This window comes from Lynx canadensis, chromosome C2 (genome assembly GCF_007474595.2).
Source record: "Lynx canadensis isolate LIC74 chromosome C2, mLynCan4.pri.v2, whole genome shotgun sequence".
Taxonomy (NCBI): domain Eukaryota; kingdom Metazoa; phylum Chordata; class Mammalia; order Carnivora; family Felidae; genus Lynx; species Lynx canadensis.
Genome location: NC_044311.2, coordinates 46,313,832 through 46,337,905, shown reverse-complemented (window position 1 = coordinate 46,337,905; position 24,074 = coordinate 46,313,832). Strand labels below are relative to the sequence as shown.

At 34.0% G+C, this 24,074-nt stretch overlaps 1 protein-coding gene across 1 annotated transcript; it reads right to left on the bottom strand.

Moving 5' to 3' along the window:
* Positions 1-19,380, bottom strand: LOC115522762 (arylacetamide deacetylase-like 2). The gene is made up of 5 exons (XM_030328358.1): positions 19,243-19,380; positions 6,410-6,632; positions 4,071-4,140; positions 2,981-3,152; positions 1-603 (listed from the first exon to the last, which is right to left on the bottom strand). The coding sequence occupies exons 1-5, from the start codon at positions 19,378-19,380 to the stop codon at positions 1-3; spliced, it is 1,206 nt and encodes a 401-aa protein (XP_030184218.1).
* Between the last annotated feature and the right edge of the window lie 4,694 nt (positions 19,381-24,074).

Genomic DNA, 24,074 nt, shown 5'->3' with positions numbered 1-24,074 from the left:
TTATAGATTTTCTTCAAGCCAATTAATATATTTATCACTTATTCTAATGCCTACACGTAAGTAAAATGGTGTTGTCATGAAAAAAAGTGCTCCATGGATCCCATCCTCTATGTGGTCATGAGAAACGTTAACTGCAGCATTTCGAAGTCGTGAGACGTATATAAGTCCATCATCTCTTAGGATATCATGTTCACAGGTGATGATATAAGTTAGTGGCAATTTTTCTAATTGGGAATCAGTGGCTAACAAGGGTGATAACCTGCTATCCAAAAATACTGGATACGAAGAGTTAAGCTTCCCAATAATTGGTTCAGTATATATGTGATTCCTTCTATATTTTTCAGGAAGAAGAGTACTCCAGTTAACCAACTTGAACAGATGTCTTGATCCATGGGGCATATGTTGATTTTCTCTCACTGCTTGGGGCAGTGCTTTATCCTTGGTCAAGTACAGGCATCCCATTTTAATTGCCATATCCCTTGACAGAATCGGACCATGCTCATTTTGTCGGTGAGAGGGCATTAAAACATCCACCCCCTGCAAGCCAGGGTAAATTAAAGCTTGTGCCTTAATTTTATTTTTGAATTCTGGATCATTTTGTACCTGAAAAAAATTGATAATAAAATGTGAAAAGACTCCAAACTATACGATTGGGAGGTTTTACTCCAATAATATGAGCAGTTATGATGTAAATAGTTACAAAACCAATACAGGACCTAATGGTTATTTCTTTTTATAATATTTAGACTTTATTTTAAGGGCATTAAAATGCATCAGCCCGCTTTCAGCAGTTATGATACACATATACATCAAACACTTACACATGTTTATTCATATATGACCATGAAATAAAATTATAATAATGAGATTCTTAGAGAAGATTACGAGCTATGTTTAAAAATCACTTTTTGATCTAAAGTAACCTGAGAAGATAGACTATAACAATAAAATATGAATGCTCAAACACACATACTAACTAAATTCAGAAGGAGTTGGACCAAGTTAAAGGAAATATTCCTAATATACAAGTTGCCTTCTGGAGAACATAATGTATTGTGATGGTAAATAAGCAGAGGAATTTATGAAAATTTGAAGGGCAGGCAAAGACATGGAGCATTGTATCTGGAGTTTCTCTTTCTTACCAGAGGTATGAGGTATCCTAAGTTCTCAGTGATGGGGTGAGAAAAGCCACCATATATTCCCCGTTCCTTCTGTCTTAGTCCTAAACACTACAGGAGAGTTAATCTCTCAAGAAAAATTACCTGAGCCACAGACCAGCTTCTACAACTATGACATCTGGGCAAATGGCTATTCCTGCTGCCATAGCACATGTAAGTCTAGGTATCTGGAGAGTGATTTTGAAAGCCAATCCCCTCACCAAAGTAGGTGACATACCAAATGAGGCAATTAACTGTAATCTCAGTAGTACCTCACAAGAGGAAATGATATCCAGCCAACTCTAAAATGTATACTCATTGTATAGTCAGTGCCACAAGTTCATAAAGAAGCTAAGACCAATTTCCCTAACAGAATCTCTCCTATGCCCTTGGTCCCTCCCTAGCATCCTCAGACAGATAATTTTCTAGAAAAAAAAATGGATCATCTCATAAACTGAGTGGAAGAAACGGTGACCATATAAACAAAAATGAAGCAGAGAGATTCAACAGATACGTTCTCAAGCTAGTAAAAGTGATCCCACAAAATAAGTAAATAGATTCTGCTGATTGTAAATGTATATGTCCCTCCTCTTATGCTAATTTTGTTCCATAAGTGGTTTTGGGAGTAGGAACTATGTGTGGGGCTGAATTCAATTTTCAAATATATCAATTGTTTGGATGGTTATTACTTAACTATACAAAGCAAGAGTTTAGCCTAGGCCATCGTTCTTCTTCATCACAGTAGTGATTCTTCCATACAAGCATGGCACATGCCCCAAATGCTATCTGATGACATTCTACTGGATTTAAAACATGGATTACAATAATGCCAAATGCTTGGAAGATTTTACAATTTAGCTAAGTAGAACAAAAAATCCCTTGTGATATTCAATAGTAGTTCCTAGACATTGTCCTATTTTTCTGAAACTTGATGGCTGAATCAAATCCTTATTTAGCAATATATGTAGTCTCCCCTTAATGCCTCTAAAGCCACATCTGTCTACAGAAAAAATTATGCAAAAGGACATTAGGTTGGTTTTATATATTTGCCATTTCACAGTGTAAAACACAAACCAACTTTGGAAAATGGCATGGAGGTTCCTCAAAAAATTAAAAATAGAACTACACTAGGACCCAGCAATTGTACTACTAGGTATTTACCCAAAAGATACCAGAATGCTGATTCGAAGGGGCACAAGTACCCCAATGTTTATAGCAACGCTATAAACAGCCAAATTATGGAAAAAGCCCAACATCCACCAACTAATGAATGGAAAAAGCAGATGTGGTATATACATACAATGAAATATTTCTCAGCAATCAAAAAGAATGAAATCTTACCATTTGCAATAACGTGGATGGAATTAGAGTATGTTATGCTAAGTGAAATAAGTTAGTCAGAGAAAGACAAATTCCATATGATTTCACTCATACGTGGAATTTAAGAAATAAAACAGATGAACATAGGGGAAGGGAAGCAAGTTAATATAAAAACAGAGAGGGAGGCAAACATAAGAGACTCTTAAATCCAGAGAACAAACTGAGGGTTGCTGGTGGGGTGTTGGGTGGGGGGGATGGGTTAAAGAAGTGATGGGAATTAAGGGGGGAACTTGTTGGGATGAGCATTGGGTGTTATCTGTAAGTGATGAATCACTAAATTCTATTCCTGAAATCATTATTATGCTATATGTTAAATAACTTGGATTTAAATTTTAAAAAACACACACAAGGCCAATAAAAATATCCTAACAAATAAAATGATTCTTTTGTGTTAGAATTATAACGTATGTGTACTATCAACATATATAACACATAAAACATACCAGTTGAGTAACTTTTGCTGCCAATGTACCCCCAGAACTATCACCTGAAATACAGATTCGGGAAGGATCCACTCCATATTTTGCAAGAATGTTATCCTGTAGAAAGAATCTGACCACAGAAATGACATCTTCAAGGGGAACAGGAAATTGATATTGAGGAGCTAGCCTATAGCTTAAGAAAAAAAGAGAAAGTAACAAAGCATATATAATTAAACTTCAGTTGCATGTATCTAAGCAACTCAGTTTAACCAACAGGTCCAATAAACCAAATTGGCCCCACTCTGACATTTTAATCTCACTAATTGAACCCAGATTTACTACCAACTTCTATTTTTAAAATAAAAAGTAAATTCTGGTATAAAGGTTTTAAAATGTTGGCTCTATGGGAAGATGAGAGAGACAAGGATTGTGTCTTTATCCTCGTAAAATTGCATGTACACTTTTCAGCAAAACAACAATTAGTAGGGGAGATGCTCTGTAGTGTTCATCAGATTCTCAATGTAATTGGTAATTCAAATTTTTTCAGAACCACTGCTGGGAGGACACAAGAGATTTTAAAAGCATCAAATCAGAGAGTAAATGATTTGAAAGTCTCTAATATAAGAAATTTATTTAGGTTAAAATTCTTCAAGATGACATTCCATGTTTTATATCATGAGCACTACTTAGAAACTTGATTCAAAATAAAATCCTTATAATATTTGAGAAAAAATAAACTTTAATTTTAAATGCAAAAAATTAAAAGCTTTGAAATATAAGTATTTAAGTATAGTAAGTTATTTGGCTCAATGGTTGGAAAGTCATTTGTAAATTCAGGCATACTCTACTTCACCCTCAGTATGAAGAATTTTCTTTTCCCATCTCTCCTATAAATTACATAGTGCAGATATACACCTAGAGACTTCAAGCCCAAAACATGTTAGAGTTTCTTGGTAAGTGAGAAGCTAGAAAGTACTTGACATTTGCTAGTCTTTCCAGTATATTTTTGGAAATTCAGAAAAAAATCATGAGCAACTAAGATCTCTCACTCTGACAATGCCTTAAAATTCTGAGATAGTCCCAAATTAAAAAAAAAAAATGATTGCCTTACTCTATTCCCACAACAACAGCACCAAGTTTATTTGCTGTCCATCTATTCAGTAAGTCATAAGCCGTCTGCCCTGAAATGAAAGAAAAAAAAAGAAGAATATAAAAGTGTACCCTGTCAATAAAGAACAATAGAAAACCATCTATATTTGTGGATAGTGACTGAAATATGATTAACTGGCGGAATCCCTCTATTTTCACTTTTTCTGTTGTGATGTAGAAGGATTCAAAGATATAAGATTTGATGACTACCACCAAATTGAGAATGTCATTGCAGAAGAAAATATACTTAAAGACAGAGTCATGAGAATGCATAAAGACCTCAGAGAAATAAATGTTAAGTACAAGTGATGTAAGAATTTGGAGAAAAGTGGCGGCATAAACTAAAACCACGAAGGAAAATAACCGGTGATAAAATTCCTTGGGAAATCAGCCAGTGGGTGGGAGTGGGTAAGTTTGAAAAGTTTAAAGAACTAAATAAAAGAGCATTGCAGATTCAAAAGCTACAGAAAGGAATACTGGGAAACATGAACACTTATAAAGTATAAAAATGGAGAACCTGTTTTTGTGTTTGTTTCTATTTGTATTGTTTTGGAGAGGGAGATACAGATGAAGGGAAAGGCGAGAGGCAAAAGGAAGTTCAAAGAAATTTGTTTCACACAACCAAAGGAGTAGAGGGTGAAATGGCCATTTCAGTGAAACAGAAGGGAATGGCCATTCTCAAATTACACAGCTTAAAGAAGTATTCAAAAGGGGAAAACAAACTCCACAGTGTATAGAAATGAGTCTGAGAAATAAAAAAGGACTACATACAGAGAAGGATTCCCAGAGAATCCTTCCCAGAGAAGGATTTGGGAACAAAGGAGAAGAGGTAGTAACACTTAGGAGTCAACTGGGATGACATGCTTGTAGGTAGAAAAATGAAATAGAAGTACTGATAAACCAAATAATAGGAAGAAAGTAGAGAGCAAAGTAGAGAGATTCAACTGTGCCCGAAGATAAAAATGCCTTTTCCTAGGACACAGTTAGAAAGAAGTGAAGCTGAGGATTAATAAGGTGCTAATAATTTTTAAGGACATTTGAAAGTCCTTATGTGGGAGGAGGGGAGCAGTGGTGGATTATGGACATACATCCCTGATAGCTCAGGAGGGATCAGCTGAGGGCTGGAAAGAGTGCTGAAGGTTTACAATAGTCATTGGCATGAAGGAGAGGAAGTAAGGACATATAGGACACAGCATCTTAAAGCCACATGATGGGGCTGCTCACTAGTAGTGTGAGGGTGAATGCTGTGGGTCCTGCTGACAAGCTTAGTTTTGACTACTGGTTCTACCACTTACTAATAGTAGGACTTTGAACAAGTTACTTTATCATTCTCTATTTCTTTATTTCTAAGACTGTGACAATAGTACCTAAGAATGTGCTTACCTAACAAAATAAAAGTTGACCATCCACCTGATTACAGTAGCATATGTAGTAGTCTTGAAACATTAACAGATCATGGAGTCAATCTGGGTTTAATGACCCAGGCTGTGGGTTCTTCAAGGAAAGGAGCCTTACCATTAGCTTCTTCTATCTTCTGAGCGTCTTGTAAAACATTCTTTGTGTTTTATGCTGTGTGGTGACTCCATAACACTGACATTCTACAAGCAACTCTGTATATATGTTAATATGTATAACTCAGTGTGTGTATGTTAGAGCATGTTTGAGTTTGTGTCTGTGTGAATGTGGAATGTATAAGCATTTTAGCTACTCCACTGGCATTTCTTAAAATCATCTCCAACACTAGATGGGGATAGCATTTATGGGAACAGCTGATTACACAGTTCTATTTTATGTTTTATTTTAAGTTCAGAATTATGCATTGGATTCTAAGTCCCAAAACAAGTATTGTTGTATCACAGTCTACAATATGAACATGTATTTGCTACTTGGAAGTTGTAAATAATATCAGTTCTGACTCAACATTTACAATATCTTTTTCACTTCTATCTTTCTGAACCTGAAGTCAGGTCATTTGGTAATTTCAAAGTTAGGTTTTAAGGTTAATAATTGAATTTCCAATTTTACAACGCCAATGTAACTTTATTTGATAAAGTTTTTCGAAAAAATAAAATCTAATATACTTATTTTCTAAGAAGTTTGTGAAAAATATGTCTAAACTATGATTGGTAAAGTCTCTAAGATACATACACATAGTCACAAACACAAATAACATAGAAATAAAGTTCTGCCAGTTATATATACAAATATATTTGAATATATATCTACATAATATGCAACACACACACACACACACACACACACACACACACACATACATTTGTTTATATAAGATACACTTACTGCAACTTCCCATAACAAAGGCACCACCATGAATAAAAATTACAGCCCGTCTCTGGCTTTCTGACTTCTTCTTTGGCAAGTACAAACACACTGGAACGTCAGTAAACTTTGTATCCATCACTGTAACGTTTTCATCTGAAATTAGTACTATTTGGTCCAATTTCAGTAACACGGAAAATAATTCCGCATATCCAATAAGACCCATATTTTCCAATAACGTAGCCTGTTAAAAAAATTTCAAACATTGAATATTTCAATTTTAAGTAATACCAAATGCATAGAAAGATGCAACCAAAATGGAAGAAGGAATAATACAACACCATAGAGTTCTTATTGCACATCCTGACACATATACTATTGTCGCTTCTAGATAAATCTTAAGTATGTTGTATTTTGGAATAAGAGTAATCTCATTAAATGTCATCATTGTACTGTGGCTACTTATTTTTTAATTCTAAGCTTTTATCTGAAAAATTATCTGAGAAATAATAGAGTTTATACTTCTTAAAAAAACTATTTCTTTTTTAAAAGTTTATTTTGAGAGAAAGAAAGCGTAAGTAGGGAAGGGGCAGAAAGAGAGAGAATCCGAAGCAGGCTCCACACTATCAGTGTGGAGCTCAAACCCATGAACCGTGAGATCATGACCTGAGCTGAAGTCAGACACTTAACTGACTGAGCCATCAGGTACTCCAGATTTTATACTTCTTTATGTATATAATCTCAATATTTTCATGTTATTTCATTGGTCAGTCAATTTTATTTAAAATTTTAGAAGCATCTGGTTATCACATTACTAATAAAGCTATTTCAGTTATTTCAACTACAAATAGGTTATTTTGTTTATTTTAAAAAATGCTTGAAGAAAAAACGCTACTTTAAATAAAACTATCTTTAGTATTTTTGGTAAGTTTTATAACATCTTTGTAACATTTCAAAGAATAGTTCACATATAATGAATCCTGAAATACTGTGGGGACAAAAGAATTATTACAGAGCATTTACAATACCTATATGAGGTGGCTATAATTTTACTAGGTGTTAAAGATCATCTAACTCATCTGCTTTAACATTGGGAATACTGACACCTGGTAAGTCCAATTTACTGACCAAAATGAGATAACCAGTAATTAGCAAAGCAAAATGTAAATCCATTTTTTCTAGGCCACTGTTACACAAGGCAGGTACTCCTCTACATAAAAGTACTAAATTATGTTTTTTTATAATAACCCATAAAAATGGAAGGAAAGAAGTTATTAAGTACTAGAACAATAGGAAAAGATTGTATAATAGGAAGAATTTGAATTTTAAAAATGACAGTTGTATGAGGAATAATAAGTTGTTGACATGATATGGCCTTAAAGCCGCCATTTTGACATTGACACTTTAAGTAGCTTTAAAATACCATTAAGCTCTCAATTAAAACATATATAGATACACATATATAGAAATATTTATATCTTATTATATATTAGAAATATATGTTATATCTTATATATTAGAATACATATACATTATATATTAGAAGTATGTATCTTATTACATATTAGAAACATATTTATATAATATATATGTCTCTATATAGTACTTATATATTTGTATAACATTATTTATAATATTTATATACATTTATATGTCAAACATTTATCAAGTAGACAGCCATATCTAATCCATAATATATACTTATCTTTAGGGATTGGAAATAGGCTAGGTCAGAGAGATAATACCAAATTTCAAATTCCATGTTATAGACATCTTTTGCCTTTAGAATCTGAGTAGACATAAACATCCCTTATTTTGGTAACAGTGTTCTAGTCACTTTAGGGAGCTACCAACTCCCATTATTTGAAACCTTTGATGAGCCAGTTGATCAAGGATAACCACTCACTAGTTAAGAGGTGAGAAAGTAAACTTAAGGTAGATTTAGTGCACTATCCTTGAAAACTGGATCTTAAGCAGAGAGACAAAAAGAATGAGAACAATGAGAGATGAGAGAGAGGCAGACACAGAATCCAAAGCAGGCTCCAGACTCTGAGCTGTCAGCACAGAGCCCAATCAGGGCTCGAATTCACCAACCACAAGATCATGACCTGAGCCTAAGTCAGATGCTTAACAAACTGAGCCACCCAGGCGCCCTCATTTTCAACAATTTCTTAATCTTAGCTGAAAATACACCAAGACCTAACTGGTGAAATGATATGCCAAAGTCAGAAAATAACTTCAGGCAACACCTCAGCAAGACCTTGGGATCTTCATACTAGGCTCATCGCACTTTCACTGAGACCCAACTCTCTTGTCACTCATTTATTCCAAAATCTTCAAGAGATTTCTCCAACTTTGCTGGCCTTTCAAATTTAAAATCTTCTCCACATGTTCAGGGATCTCCTTAAAGTGGCATTTGCAATTTTCTTAGACATAATGTTATTGCTTTCTAATGCATATTTTCTTCTATCTGGAATTATTTATTTTTTTTGTTATGTGATGCTTGTATTTACCTATTTTTCTTCATCAATATTATTTTCCTTGCTTGGATGCTTTTTTCTAGAAACAGAACATTTTATGTATCTCTTTGAGGCAGACATTTTGAAGAAGACACATTCAAACTTTGATGTCAAAATAGAAAATAACTATTTTTTTAGCTAAGTAACATCCACAGCAGACATCCCCATCTCTTATCACCTCTTGACCCCAATCTCATCATAAGGCAGTCATAAGAGGTAAAATTGTTTCATTGTATAAGGAGATGAATTTGAACAAATGCTTGGAGGTTGAAACATTGAAAGGGAAAAAGTCAATGCTTTGCCAAAATAGTCCTTAGAATGCCTGCAAATAAACATTACATATCCCTTCTCTAGAAAGTTTTTTCAGATGATCCTGATGAAAAGGAGACACTAGTCTAGGAAAGCAACAGAGGAAATGGAGATGCAATGAGAAGACACATTTTTTAGGAAAAATTTATCTTATTTGTTATGTTTGGGGAATTAAGGAGACGAGTGAGTCATTTGACTTTTTAATAACCCATCTGTTGATTTTCATCCTGCTCTCAATAGTCGCTCCAAACCCGTTACTTACTTTACCTCCATTTGTCATTTCCTTCAATTACAGTTAGTTATCATCTGATAAAAGCCAGATCAGTCAGGGATAAAATGAGTGATGAGGCTCAAGTTATGGCAAGAAATGAAAAGAGATGTGAATTTTCTTCTCTTCCTCCTTACATTACTTATCTATTTTTTTGCAAGGAAACCATGGATTTAAGTACCATAAATTATTTGTTTTTCCAATATCCATAAGATCTGGATCAATTTGTCCCAAGTCAAACCATTGAATGATCAACTCTTAAAGATTGTTTGTCAAAGAGTGTATTCATGGGATGGAAATATTTTCCAAATTTACCACAAAGTAGTTTTATACTATATTCTTCCTGAATATATTTAACAAATATATTTGTTTCAAAACATGTATTTATGAATTTCAATATTTTCTTCTCAACTTATTTTTCTTGGAGTCTTAAAGAATATATTCATGGTGAATACATTTATGAGTTATTGAGTTTTATTTGTAATGAAGTAGTTAAAATGAAAGGTTTTGATGGCTTTCTTTGGCCAAGATAAAGCTCACTAAAGCCTATCTCTCCTCCTTATTACAACTAAAAACTCTAGACAGAAAAGAATCTACCTGAGCACTCTGAAAGGTAAACAAAACAAAAAAAAAAAAAAAGAATTTGAGGAAGTCAAAACTGGAAGAAATATTCATAAGAGAGTTTCACCTTTTTTTTTCTCTCTTGCCCTCTGGCTTTGACCTGAAGTCACACCAAGCCCTTTAACAACCCAAGAGATGAAAGCAAATATCCCCAGAGAAATCCTTGATTTCCAGGTATTGGACTGGGAAATACATATCTTATACAGCAGAGTGTGAATGGGGGGAGGGAGGTGGGTCTCATTTTCTTTTCCTTTCTTTTTCTCCCTTTTTCTCTCGTCAGGCTCCAAGGCCAGTTCCATCTGCAGACAGCAGCTTTTCCACCATGGTGAAGGCAGACATGTAAAACACTGAGCAAAGATTCTCTGCCCAGAAAAAAATGTGAAAAGGGTCTTCTGTTATCCAAAGAGTATTAAGGAATAATACATTATTTTTCCTTATTTTTTCTCTCAAAGCTTCACCCTGAAGGTGGACCCAGTTATGTAGAACTGTAAAATATAATGGATGACTAAAACCCTAACTAAAAATTGTCTTTCTGGCCAGAAACACTGGCGAGAGGGAATATCGGAATTCAGAAATCAAGGAAGAAAGGGTGAATGAAATTAACAAATTAATATTCCTTCTGAAATTATTTAAAATATTTACTACTGTTGAAAACAAAATGTGTTAACATATATGGGGGTTAATGCATATAAATACAATACACATGACACCTATATATACAAGTGTCAGGGTAAAGAGACCTATGTGATTGAAATTTTATGCGCTATGAAAAGTGGTAAACTATTAAATCTATGTAAGCTATGAAAAGTTAGTAGGGTTAAAGAGATGCATTCCATCATTATAAAAATCAATTTACCAAGGCAATAGTGCAAAATGAATAAACATTTATAAACAGAACTCAAAAATACATGAAACAAAACTGAATGAATTGTGAAGAGAAATAGATAATCCACATAATTATAAATGTCAACACTTCTCACTTGGTAATTGAGGGGAAAAAATACAGAAAATCATTAAAGATATAAAATGCCTGAATAACTGACATTTATAGAATGAACAAAAATGGCAGAATATAGAACCTTTTTAAATGCATATGGAATTTTCACTAAAATACACCACATTCTAAGCCATAAAACAAATAAACTGGAAGAACTTGAGTTCACAGAAACTATGTTCTCTGACTAAAATAGAATTAAGCTAGGATTCAAAAACAGAAGATAGAAAAATTGCCAGATATTACAAAGTAAAAAAAATAGTTTTAATAAAAATTGTACATATTTAAGGTGTACTACATACTTGATTTGATATGCATATACATAGTGAAATGATTGCTATAGTCAAGATAATTAACATATCTCCTTACAGTTATCTTTTTTGTCTATGTGGTGAGAGCCCTTGAAATCTACTCTCTTAGCAAATTTCCAGTATCCAATACAGTGTTATTAACTATGGCCATGTTATGAAATATTAGATCTCTAGATTATTCATTCTACCTAACTAACATCTCTTCACTCCTACTACCCACCCCTGGCAACTACCATTCTACTCTCTACTTTTATGTATTAGACTTTGTTAGATTCCATGTATAAGTGAGGTCATGTAGTTTTTTTATTTTTCTGTGTCTGGCTTATTTTATTTAGCATAATACCCTCTGGGTTCATTTTTGTTGTCGCAAATGGCAAGATCTCCTTCTTTTTTAAGGCTCAGTAATATTCCATTGTATATATGTACTTTTTTTTATTCACTCATCCACTGATGGACATTTAAGTTGTTTCCATATTCTGGTTATTGTGAGTAATGCTGGAATCAATTTGAAAGAGCACATATCTCTCATTTTCTTTGGAAGAAGGATCTGGAGGAGGGATTTCTGGATCATATGATAGTTTTATTTTTAGTTTCTTGAGGAACCTCTGTATTGTTTTCCATTGTGGTTCTACCAATGTACATTGCCACCAACAGAGCACAAGAGTCCCTTTTTTCTACATCTTTGCCAACACTTGTTTTTATCTTTTTCATAACAGCCATCTGAAAAGGTATGAGGTGATGTCTCTGTGATTTTGATTTTCATTTCTCCAATGATTAGTGATCTCAAGCACCTTTTCATATACCTGTTGGCCATTTATATGTCTTCTCTGGGGGGGGGGGATGTTTATTCTGGCTATTTTCCTATTTTTAAAATAAAAAAAAATGCTATTGAGTTGCATGAGTTCCTTACATATTTTAGATGTTAGCTCTTATCAGAAGTGTAGTCTGCAAATATTTTTTCCCATTCTGCAGATCGCATTTTCATCTTGTTTCTTTTGCTGTGCAGAGACTTTTTAGTTTGATGTAATGCCACTTGTCTATTTTTGCTTTTTGTTACTTGCACTTTTGGTGTCATCTCAAAATGTCATTGCCAGTGCCAATGTCAAGGAGCTTTTGCCTTAAGTTTTCTTCCAGGATTTTTTATGGTTTCAGATTAAAATCTGAAGTCTTTCATCATTTTAAATGGATTTTTGTGTATGGTATAAAACTAGAGTCCAGTTTATTTTTTTTTTTTTGCATATGAATATCCAGTTTTCTCAACACTATTTATTGAAGATATTACCCTTTTTCCATTGTGTATTCTTGGTGCCTTTATCAAAAATTAATAGACTATACATGCTTTAGTTTATTTCTGGACTTTCTATTCTGTTCCTTTGGTTTATGTGTCTTTTTATGCCAATGCCATATTGTTTTTATTGCTATAACTTTGTAATACAGTTTGAAATTGAGTACTATGATGCCTCCAGCTCCATTCTTCCTTCCCAAGATTGCTTTGACTATTCAGGACCTTTTGTGGTTCAATGAACTTTAGAATTGTTTCTTCTGTCTCTGTGAACAATTTCATTGGAATTTTGATCAGGATTGCATTGAATCTGTATATTGCCTTGTGTGGTATGGAGACTTTAACAATGCTAATTTTCTGATCCATTAACATGGCATATCTTTTTATTTATTTGTGTCTTCAATTTGTCTCATCCATGTTTTATGGTTTTCAGTGTAAAAAAAACACCTCAGGTGTCATAAATTCTCTGGGGAAATTAAAAAATATTTTGATTTGAATAAAATAAAAATAAAACATGCTCAAATTTGTGGCATGTAGCTAAAGAACTGGTTGGAGGAAAATTTATTAAATTAAATTATCATACTAGAAATTAAGTCTCAAATCAAGAGTTAAAGCTCCTCTCTTATAAGCTAGAAAAAAATGTATCAAAAGAAAACTAAAGAAATCAAAAGATAGAAATAATAAATATAAGGGGAGCAGAGTTCAATGAAATTAAAACGAATCAAAAAATACAAAAATAGTGACACAAAAGCTAATTCTTTTCAGAGAATAAAATTAATCAATTTTATATGTAGACTAACTAAAAAAATAGAGAAGACCCAAATTACCAAAATGAATATTGAAGTAAGGGATATCACTACAGATCTTATAGACATAAAAAAGATAATAAAAAAATACTTTAAAAAAAGATTTTATGCTCATAAACTTTACAACTTGAGAAATCTACAAATTTCTGAAAGGACACAATCTTCCGCAACTTATAAAAAAGAAATAGATAATTTCAATAGTCTATAACTATTTTAAAAATTGAATTTGGCACTGAAAAGTTTACAAAAATAAAACTTAAGGCCCAGTTTGTTTCATTGGCAAATTATACTAAATATTCAGGGGAGAAACCAATCTTACACAATAGCTACTGGAAAATAAAACACAAAAGAATGCTTTCCAACTCATTTCATTGGGTTGCCATTATCTTGTTACCTAAATCAGAAATATAGTACAAGAAAAACTACAGAACAATATAGAAGCAAAAATTCTCAACAAAATTTTAAATCAAATCTAACAGTATAAAAAGAGGATAATGTATCACAATCCATTGAGTTTTATCGCAAGGAAGCAAGATAAGTACAATATTTGAAAATCAATGTTATCCATGACACTGAGAAAGGAGAAAAGCTATATATCATCTTAACAGATGAAGAAAAAGAATTTGGCTAAACTCAGTATCTTTTCATGGTAAAAATTCTCTGCAAACTTACCATAAAAAGGAACTTTCTTAATATAAAAAGCAGCTACAAAAAATAAAACAAGATCTTATTTAACGGTGAAAGACTGGGGCACCTGGGTGGCTCAGTAGGTTGAGTGTCCGACTTTGGCTCAGGTCATGACAGTTTGTGAGTTCAAGCCCCTCATCAGGCTCTGTACTGACAGCTCAGAGCCTGGAGCCTGCTTCCAGTTCTGGGTCTCCTTCTCTCTGCCCCTCCCTTCCCCTACTCACACTCTGCTTTTTCTCTCTCTCAGAAATAAATAAACATTTAAAAATTTTTTAAAAATGGTGAAAGACTGAATACTTTTTTCTAAAAGCTGGAAAAAAGTAAGAATGTTTGCTTTCCATCCAACCTAATTCTGGAAGTCCTATTCAATGCGATAAAGCAGAGGAAGAAAAGGTTATACATATCAGAAAGAAAGGAAAAACAGTCTCTCTCTGCTTTCAGTAAACATGAATATCTAAGTAGAAAATATTACGGGATCTATAAAAAAAACTCTTAAAATGAATAAGCGGGTTTAGCTAAACCATAGGATACAAAGTCAATATAAACAATCAATTTTATTTCAAATTTAGCAATGAATAGAAATCAAAATTTAAAAATACCAGTTGCAACAGTACCAAAATTTAAAATACTTAGTTATAAATAAAACAAAATACATCGAGTATTCATATGCTGAAAAGCATAGAACAATGATGGAAGAAATCAAAGTCCTAATTAAATTGAGAATTAAGTTAACTGTCAGAAGACTTAATATTAAAATGTCAATTCCTTCTGAATTGATGTATAGAGTGAACCTAATCCCAGTTGAAATCTCATCAGAATTTTTGGTCACCAATATGATAAATTTAAATTTTCATGGAAAGAAAGATGAATTATAACAGCCAAAGAGATTTTGAAAATGAAGAACAAAGTTGGAAGACTCATACAACCTGGTTTCAAGATTACTAACAATGATAGTCAATACAGTTAATACGGTATCAGGAAATTCTGGACTCACAGATCCAGGGAGGAGATTAATATCAGTCCAGAAATAAACCAATTTGTCCAATTTATTTTTGACATACTGTGTAAGACAATTTAACGAAGAAAGGAAGATGTTTCAACAAATTGGAACAACTAGACATATCCATATCCATATTCCTCACACCTAATACAGAAATTAACTAACAATGGGCCTAATACTTAAATGTAAAATGTAAAACAACAAACCTTTTATTTTTTTTTTTTAATTTTTTTTTTCCTTTCAACGTTTTTATTTATTTTTGGGACAGAGAGAGACAGAGCATGAATTGGGGAGGGGCAGAGAGAGAGAGGGAGACACAGAATTGGAAACAGGCTCCAGGCTCTGAGCCATCAGCCCAGAGCCTGACGCGGGGCTCGAACTCACAGACCGCGAGATCGTGACCTGGCTGAAGTCGGACGCTTAACCGACTGCGCCACCCAGGCGCCCCAACAACAAACCTTTTAGAAGACAACATAGAAGAAAATCTTTGTGATCTTAGGTTAGGTTAGGCAAAAGTTCTTAGACACAATACCAAAAGATAATACTAAATTAAAAAAAAAAAAAAGATAAATTGGACTTCAACAAAATCCAAGGCTTTTGTTGTGTAACTTAAGACAATTAAAAGGGAAGAAACAGACTAAGAAAAAATGTTTGCAAATCAAATACCTGCCAAATGTCTTGTGTCCAGAATAGGACAATGCTCAGCATTTGACAAAAACAAAACAAAGAACCAATTTTCTTGAAACAAAGAAGAGGTTTGAACATACATACACATCACCTCCCAAAAACATGAAACAGCAAATAAGTACATGAGAAGATACACATCTTTAGGAACTAAGGGCATGCAAATGGATATCAATGAGGTTACATTAATTAGAATGGTTTTTAATGCAAAATAGAAAATACTAAGTGATGATCAAGAGGTAGAACTGCTAGAACTACCATATACTGCTGATGTGAATGGAAGATGAGACAGGATTTTTGGAAAAAAATTCAGTAGTTTTATAAAAGTTAAACACACACTGTATAATAACACACAGTATATCCAGTTCTAGGTATTTACCCAATAGAGATTGGAATTTTGGTTCACAAAAAGCCTCTCTATGAATTATCACTAACTTTATTTGTATCCACTCCAAAGTGGAAACAACCCAAATATCCTTCAACTATTCATTGTGGACAAACTGTGACACATTCAAATAATGGAATACTACACAGCTTTAAAAAGGATTTAACTTTTGAAACTCTCAACAACATGGATTACTCTCAAATGCATTTTACTAGATAAAATGTGTTAAGCCAGACTCAGAAGACCATGTGTAGTATGAATCCATTTATATGACACCACGGAAATGGCAATGTACAAGGACATACAGGGAGCAGTGATGACCAGGTGTTTAGGATGGGGAAGCTTTACTGGAAGGAGCAGCACAAAGGTGACTTCAAAGGATTATATTCCTTCATCTTGATTGTTATGGTTGTTACTTGAATCTATACACAACTTAAACCTCATAAAACCGTATAACCAAAAGAACAAATTTTACTATACACAAAGTTAAAATTAAATGTAAAATTTGGCAAGAGAAAACAAAAAAGAGTCTGAATCAAGACTGTCTGGTTTGATTCCCAATTCCACAAATTATCAACTGTAGGTCTTTGGCTGGCTTACTTATTCCCTGTGCCTCATTTTCCTCGTCTTTAAAATGAGGATAATAATAGTGACTTCTTCAAGGTGCAGTTGTAAAAGTCAGGTAATACTTTTCAGGAGATTAAAGTTGGTCAGGGTACATTGCAAATGGTCAACACATTTTAGCTTTCTTCACTATTAATTTATATTGAAAATATTCTTTTTTTTTTCAACGTTTATTTATTTTTTGGGGGGACAGAGAGAGACAAAGCATGAACAGGGGAGGGGCAGAGAGAGAGGGAGACACAGAATCGGAAACAGGCTCCAGGCTCTGAGCCATCAGCCCAGAGCCTGATGCGGGGCTCGAACTCACGGACCGCGAGATCGTGACCTGGCTGAAGTCGGACGCTTAACCGACTGCGCCACCCAGGCGCCCCTGAAAATATTCTTAAATATTTTCACTGCTAGTTGAAAATAATTATAGTGAAGAGCTTTTCAATTTAGTAAATATGTCACTTTAAATCTAAATTTTATAGAGTTTTGGCTCTTCATCTCTCACAGCTCCAATGAGTAGATGCTGACTAGCTCTTTACTGAACAATAACCAGCCACCATTTAGACATCACTAAGCAATGTTTAAAACACACATCCCTTTATTGTTCTAGAAAAATTGCAACATGTTGTTTACATTTCTTATTTTGCAAAGGAGGAAACTGAGCCACAAAAGCATTAAGTAGACTCTTTAAAATCTGATTGTCTTTAATGTTCATGCTCTTTCTTCTACTTTTGGCTGTCTCTAATTTGAATATGTAACTGTATAGTCTTATACTTATTCCACACCATTGTATCAAGAACTGTGAGGTTTGCCTTCCTGGCATATATTTAAAAAAATTAAAATTCTCTCCGGGAATCCCTGGAGTTACTATAATTCAGAAATGACAGGGACAAAATGGTTATCCCTTTAACAAGCAGAAGCTGATAAATTATTAGTATAATTAATTCATACGTTTGTATGTAAGCTACTTGTAGTCAGTTCTATTTTAGATGTGTAATGTCTTAATTCTATTTTGCATCTGATAAAGCAACAGTTGAATTCTATAGCTGCATACTTTCAGAATGTGCTAACACTGATGAGGAAATAAGCTTTGGTTTATTCTGAAGTTTAAGGATATATGAGCTATTCGAGAAGATAACATTATGGTTTCTCTATAGGGCTGGCACTTGCTCACCTATTATCCAGTGAATGAAAAGGTGAAGCATTAGCAATAAAGAGGGAAAAAATGGGGCCAGGGGTGACTCAGCATACTTTGGATTTTGAGCAGTAGACATCTCAAGCTACCTAGGGTGACAGATCTCTCATCTCTTCTGTGTAGCACACTAGGCGGCCTCTTCCATACACCATGCACTACTCCCCTCTAATCATTTACTGTCTGTTGAAGCATTTCCCCTAAAACTTCCTATTGTCACCATCATTCATAGGCCTCAGGAACAGCAGCATGTTTTGACAGGGGAGAAAATATTTTTAATGAGGTAGATTTGAGTTCAAATTCTGTCACTGTCACAAAAAAATCCAAAATCCAGCACCTGAGGATGAAGGGTAGACAAAAGAAATGGTTTTCAAGGTGTGGTCTTAGAATCCCTGTGGTTCTCTGATTCCCCCAGAGGCTACAAGACATGTGATGTTGCAACAGACTAAATGCAAGAGCATATACAATAATCCAGTTATATTTCATAAAGAGATATTAAAAAGATTTGCAAAAATAGAAGACAAGGTCACTGTCATAACTAATTTTTCTTGTGTTAAAAATATATTCAACTTTAATAAAATTATTATCTATGTTAACCTTTAATGAGCTTATTATTATCACCATCATCATTAAGAGAATTTTTAATGAGGCCAGTTTCTAATTCAGTAAATATTGATAAATATTATAAATATAAAAAAGCTCTTTAGGGTCCTTAATAACTTAGAGAGTTCTGTGACCAAAAAGTTTGATAACCACTAAGAAAGAAAAAGATATTAAAATAGTAAAGGTACAAAATATACATCAAAATATAAACATAATCAATATAGACATGTAAGTTTTAAGAGAATGAATGAGACGAGGTTCAGGTTCCCTCAGAAATATCAAATATAATCCAATGATTTAATAACCCTCCAGATTTTCCACTTAGACGATACCATTTCTTTTATTCTTATCAAAACATATGATGGATTTATCTTTAGATATAGACTCTTATCAGCAACAATTTTATCTCCCTCTGCTTTGTATTAGAGATTAAATTGGTTTGTTAATAATTAAATTAATTAATATTATTTTGCTAATTTGTTCTAAAAGAAAACTAAAGTCTCTTTCAAAATACTAACTGAAAGAAAGTTTATATGTACTCATAACAAGGTATCCCAGTCCCCCGGCGGGGAAAAAATTACCGTAAGAGAAGTAGTTTTTATAAGAGCATCGATGACCCCTACTTTCCAAGGTTCTTCAATGTTTTCTGGTAACGGTGTATAAATATAATAAGCAAAGAGAATCAAAGTCAGCCCAAAGCACAGAGTTTTGAACCCCATGATATTCTTGTCACAACCTTGTATAGGAATAATTTAATCCACTCCATATATACTGAAGGCTAAGTAGTAGGACAAAGGGAAATGACAAATTCTCTCAAGTAATATCGCCACTTCAGCAACAGTGTCCTTACATTCGGTTCCAACATTAACAGTGACAGTAGCAACTGGTTTAACAATTACACACTGTATCTGAAACACAACTCACACACAATATATCCCATCACATAGTCTGACAGAATAGCAAACAATTTAAAATGCTGGCAGAAGTTCTTTCACCTTGTGACACCATAATCATCCTAGCACAATAAATTTGACTGAGTGTCTTAGCAGAGCACAAGGTAAGCCATGAAGTCTGTTTCTCCCATTAGTTTTTTGCAAGGATTAGTGAGGAGTTTAAAAAAAAATCACAAGGTAATACTGAGTCAACCTCAGGGCTAACACCTATGGCATAGATCACTAACAAAATTAAAATTCAAGGTCATCAACTGAGCATGACACAAGAAGAGAAGAAGCCAGCATTCTTGTCCCAAGTTGATAATTAATTCAGCCAGTACAGAAACATTTATGGAGAGTTTACCTCATGTTAAATTAATTTATGGAGTCCAAAAATATTTATAAAGTGATTACCTAATGTTATGCCTAAAAATTGCAATCCATATTGTTGTATAATCATGGGAAAGTTATTCATTAAGCAAATATTTATTACATGCCTTATAAATACTTAAGTTCAGTATTAAGCGAAATGATTATAAAATTGAGCAAAACCTGGTATTTTTCCATTCCTCTGCAGAGCTTTCTCTTTCTGATTTACCTTTCCTAAGACCATTTTTGGAAATTTTATCATAGAATAATTTGTTTATTTGGGACACATTTTGCAACAGAAGTTGTTATTGTTACTGTAATAATTGATGCGTTATCCCCACACCATAAATTTCTTACTGCAACCCTGCTTTTTTATATATCTAAGCACCAAAGTGACAGGAAAAAGGTCATTCTTCTAAAACATGTTCTAAATTGAGGAATAAGAACCACATCGGTGGAAGGGGATAAGAAGGCTGAAAATAAGCTAAATATGAACAATCCAGCATGTGCATAATGAAAAAGTCAACATTTTAAAATATCAATCTCATTTTGCATGCCTTCCTCCCTACAAATGTTCAAAGAAACTAATGGGGGAGGGGACATCACATTATTAAAGAAAACAACAGTATTAAAGATGGATGATATTACATACCAAGCAACAGACATAAGAAGACAATAAAATGAGATATGTAAAATACTGAAGGAAAAAAAAGTTTCACATTACAAGAAATACTGATTAAAAATAAAAAAAAATAATACCAGATAAAAACAAAAATAATACCAACTCGCAAGAAGAAACCAAAATGTATGTGAAACATGGTATGTCTATCTATTCCCATCACTTCTTTTTTACCTTCTATTGGTTATTCACTTAATCCAGTGAAATAAGTCCAGAAAAGTATTATGATGCATCAAGACTGAAAACAATCAATCTTTTTTGCTCTCAGGGGATACACTAATGCACACAGAAAATCTAGGAGATTAAACCAACCAGAAATGAAATGTAAATTTAACAACATTGCTGAATAAAATATAGATATTTCAAATCCACTATCTGTTCACATGCTAGTAACAAATAAAGAATAGAAGTTTTAAAGGCAAACGTCGAGAAATCTATTAGTTTCCGGACAAAATAGAGTAATGGAGCAGATCTACCTTTCCTAACATCTATGGACAGAAAAACAAACCACAAAGAATAATTGAAAATATATGAAGCAATAGTTTTTAAGACAGTGAACATCAGGACAGAGTGTAATTCCTGAAAGGTTTGGAATAAGCAAAGTGAGTCCACTTATTGCCCTAGCTTACTGCCTTGGGAGAGTTTCCTGTGGCATAGAGAAGGGAAACCAGAAGCCTGGTGATCCCCTAAGATGAATAAACAGACCAAGGCGTCCTTAGACAGCACAGTGGCTGTAGTTCACAGGACAGAAAACCATAGCAGAGAGCTGCACACAAAAAGAATTCCTGAGATCTGCAGCAGGGCATCCGTGAGTACTGATTGGCACATGCATAAGGAAAGAATATCTAGGGCAAAGGTACTTGAAACAATGAGTGTTAACAGTGATTAGTACTCACAAAGGGCCAGGAATCAAGTCTGTTCTAAGAGTCATATTGGAAAATCTAAACACTCATGGAGCACATTCATGGGTCAACCACACAGAAGGGCCTTACCTCAGGAGTGGGGAATCATCAGCCCCACACTGAACACTGCTCTGGTTCTGACCAACCAATCTTAAAAGTGAGAAGTGAAAGAGTCAAACTATTAAAAGAACAATCTGCAGCACACAGAAAGGTAAAATTTATAATTTCTGACACCAATAAAAAATAACCTAGCATGAAAATATGCTGAGGAAAGAAATCCATAATGAATAAACAAATCAATGAATTAAAACTGAACAGACTGGCACAAATGTCAGAATTAGCAGCCAAAGAAAGTATTCATAATGGTAAACCAGAATGTTCTATAGGCTATATAGAAACATGGAAGGTATAAAAATGAGCCAAACTGACCTTCCAGTCTACACAAAATGACAGAGACTCATTTATTCCTTGCTTCTTCTAAGTACAACTATAAACTCTGGAAACAATGCAAGAGGTAAACATAGAAAAGCTCTAAAAGTTGGAAAGAAGAGGGTGGACAGATTAGGGGACCCAAGACTAGAGAAAAAACATAGCAGCACAGCAACAGAAGGTGATTCAGGTAGGTTCATTCCAGCCCCAGCTCAAACAATACACCCTATAAACACTCTGTCACCTCCCTTCCCCCTTTCACTTTCCTTCCCCTCCTCCTTTCCTCCCTTCCCTTCCTTTCTCTTTTCTGTAAGGAATACTTCTGTGACTTGGAAAAACATCTGAAAATGCATTTTTAAAAATGTAGAAGAAACTGAATTTCCTGGGATGGAGCCTCAGTCTTCCCAGCTGTGCTCTGGGAGTTGGTTGGATTTCCCTGTGTATAAAGTAGATCCTCCAACCAGTTTCCTGGGATGGAAGGTCCCAGTTCACCCAGAAAGGAGAGGGTACAGGTTGGTATGTGTCTCTGCAGGTTCCATTCAATTCATGGCCCACCTTTTCCCTGTCCTGTTTCCAGTGGAACAGGTGATCAAAACCCACATTCTCAAACTCTTACAGAACCTGGAAAATACACTCAAAAATTTTACCAATTTATCAAGATGGAATCTTAAAAAATTTTTTTAAACTCCAACATGTATAGAGCTTGTAAGTCATCAAACAATCTTCACACACACACAAAAAAGACAAAATCTGAACAATCATAAAGCAAAACCTTTTTCCTAGATTCATCAGAGAATTGAGGTCAGAGGACAAAGAACTCTCCAAATCTGGACAGATACGCAAGTACAAAGAATCACAGCCAAGATCAGATTATCTGAAGCAGAAACCACTGAAGCCAGGAACTGGTAGAAAGACTTAAATGACAATTTTGACAAACAGTTTGATGCTGAGTGCAGACAAGCTGGGGAGTTAAAAACTACTGGAGGCCCAGACAAAAGAGGTTCACCACCTTTCCTGGGTGTTACATCCAGGACATCCACCCAGTAGGTTGTCATGGTAAACAATGGAGAAAAATCCTTCCTATCTTGAGTAGGGGGAGAGAAAAAGAAAATATTGGAATTGTCTCAGATTATTCTAAGAAAGGCCTAATATCCACTGTAGAAGACTTATCTCACTTGGCAAAAAATAATTAGCCAACTCTATTCCTCTTTGATTTTCCTGTCTCATTTAAAGTATAAAGGGATGGGGCCGCCTGTGTGGCTCAGTCAGTTAAGCGTCAGACTTTAGCTCAGGTCATGATCTCGCACTTTGTGGGTTCGAGACCCGTGTCACACTTTGTGCTGACAGCTGCTTTGGATTCTGTGTGTCCCTCTCTCTCTGCCCCTTCCCTGCTGGCACTCTGTCTCTCTCTCAAAAATAAATAAATAAATAAATAAATAAATAAATAAATAAATAAATAAGTAAGTAAAATAAGGATGAATCACTGGGTTCTACTCCTACTCTACATACTCTACTACACAGTGTGTGAACTAACTTGCATTTAAATAAATAAATTTATTATTAACTAAATAAATAAAGTATAAAGGGAGAAAAAAGAAAAGGTTAAGAAGTATTTTAAAAGATCACAGCTCAAAGACTCAGAGCCACAGAAACAAAAACAAAAACAAACAAAGCCCAACACCACAGTCTAAAGAGACAAAGCAAGCATCAGAACCTGATTCAGATACAACATTGATTTTGGAATTATCAGGGAATAACTGATAAATATATTTAAGGATCAATATATTGATCATTATATTTAGGACCAATATATTTAGGAATCTAAAGGAAAAGTAGGCAATATGCAAAAACAGATGATTAATATAACCAGAGAAATGGAAGCACTAAGAGAAACTTAAAAGGAAATTCAAGAAATAAAAAACAATGTAAAAGAAATGAATAATGCATTAAAGGCTCACTGGTAGACTATACAAGTTCAAAGAAAGAATCAGTAAGGTTGAAGATATGGTGATAGAGAGTTCCTAAACTAAAATGTAAAGATAAACAAGGAATTTAAAAAAATGAAAGAGAATATCTAAGCCCTGTGGGACAATTATAAAATG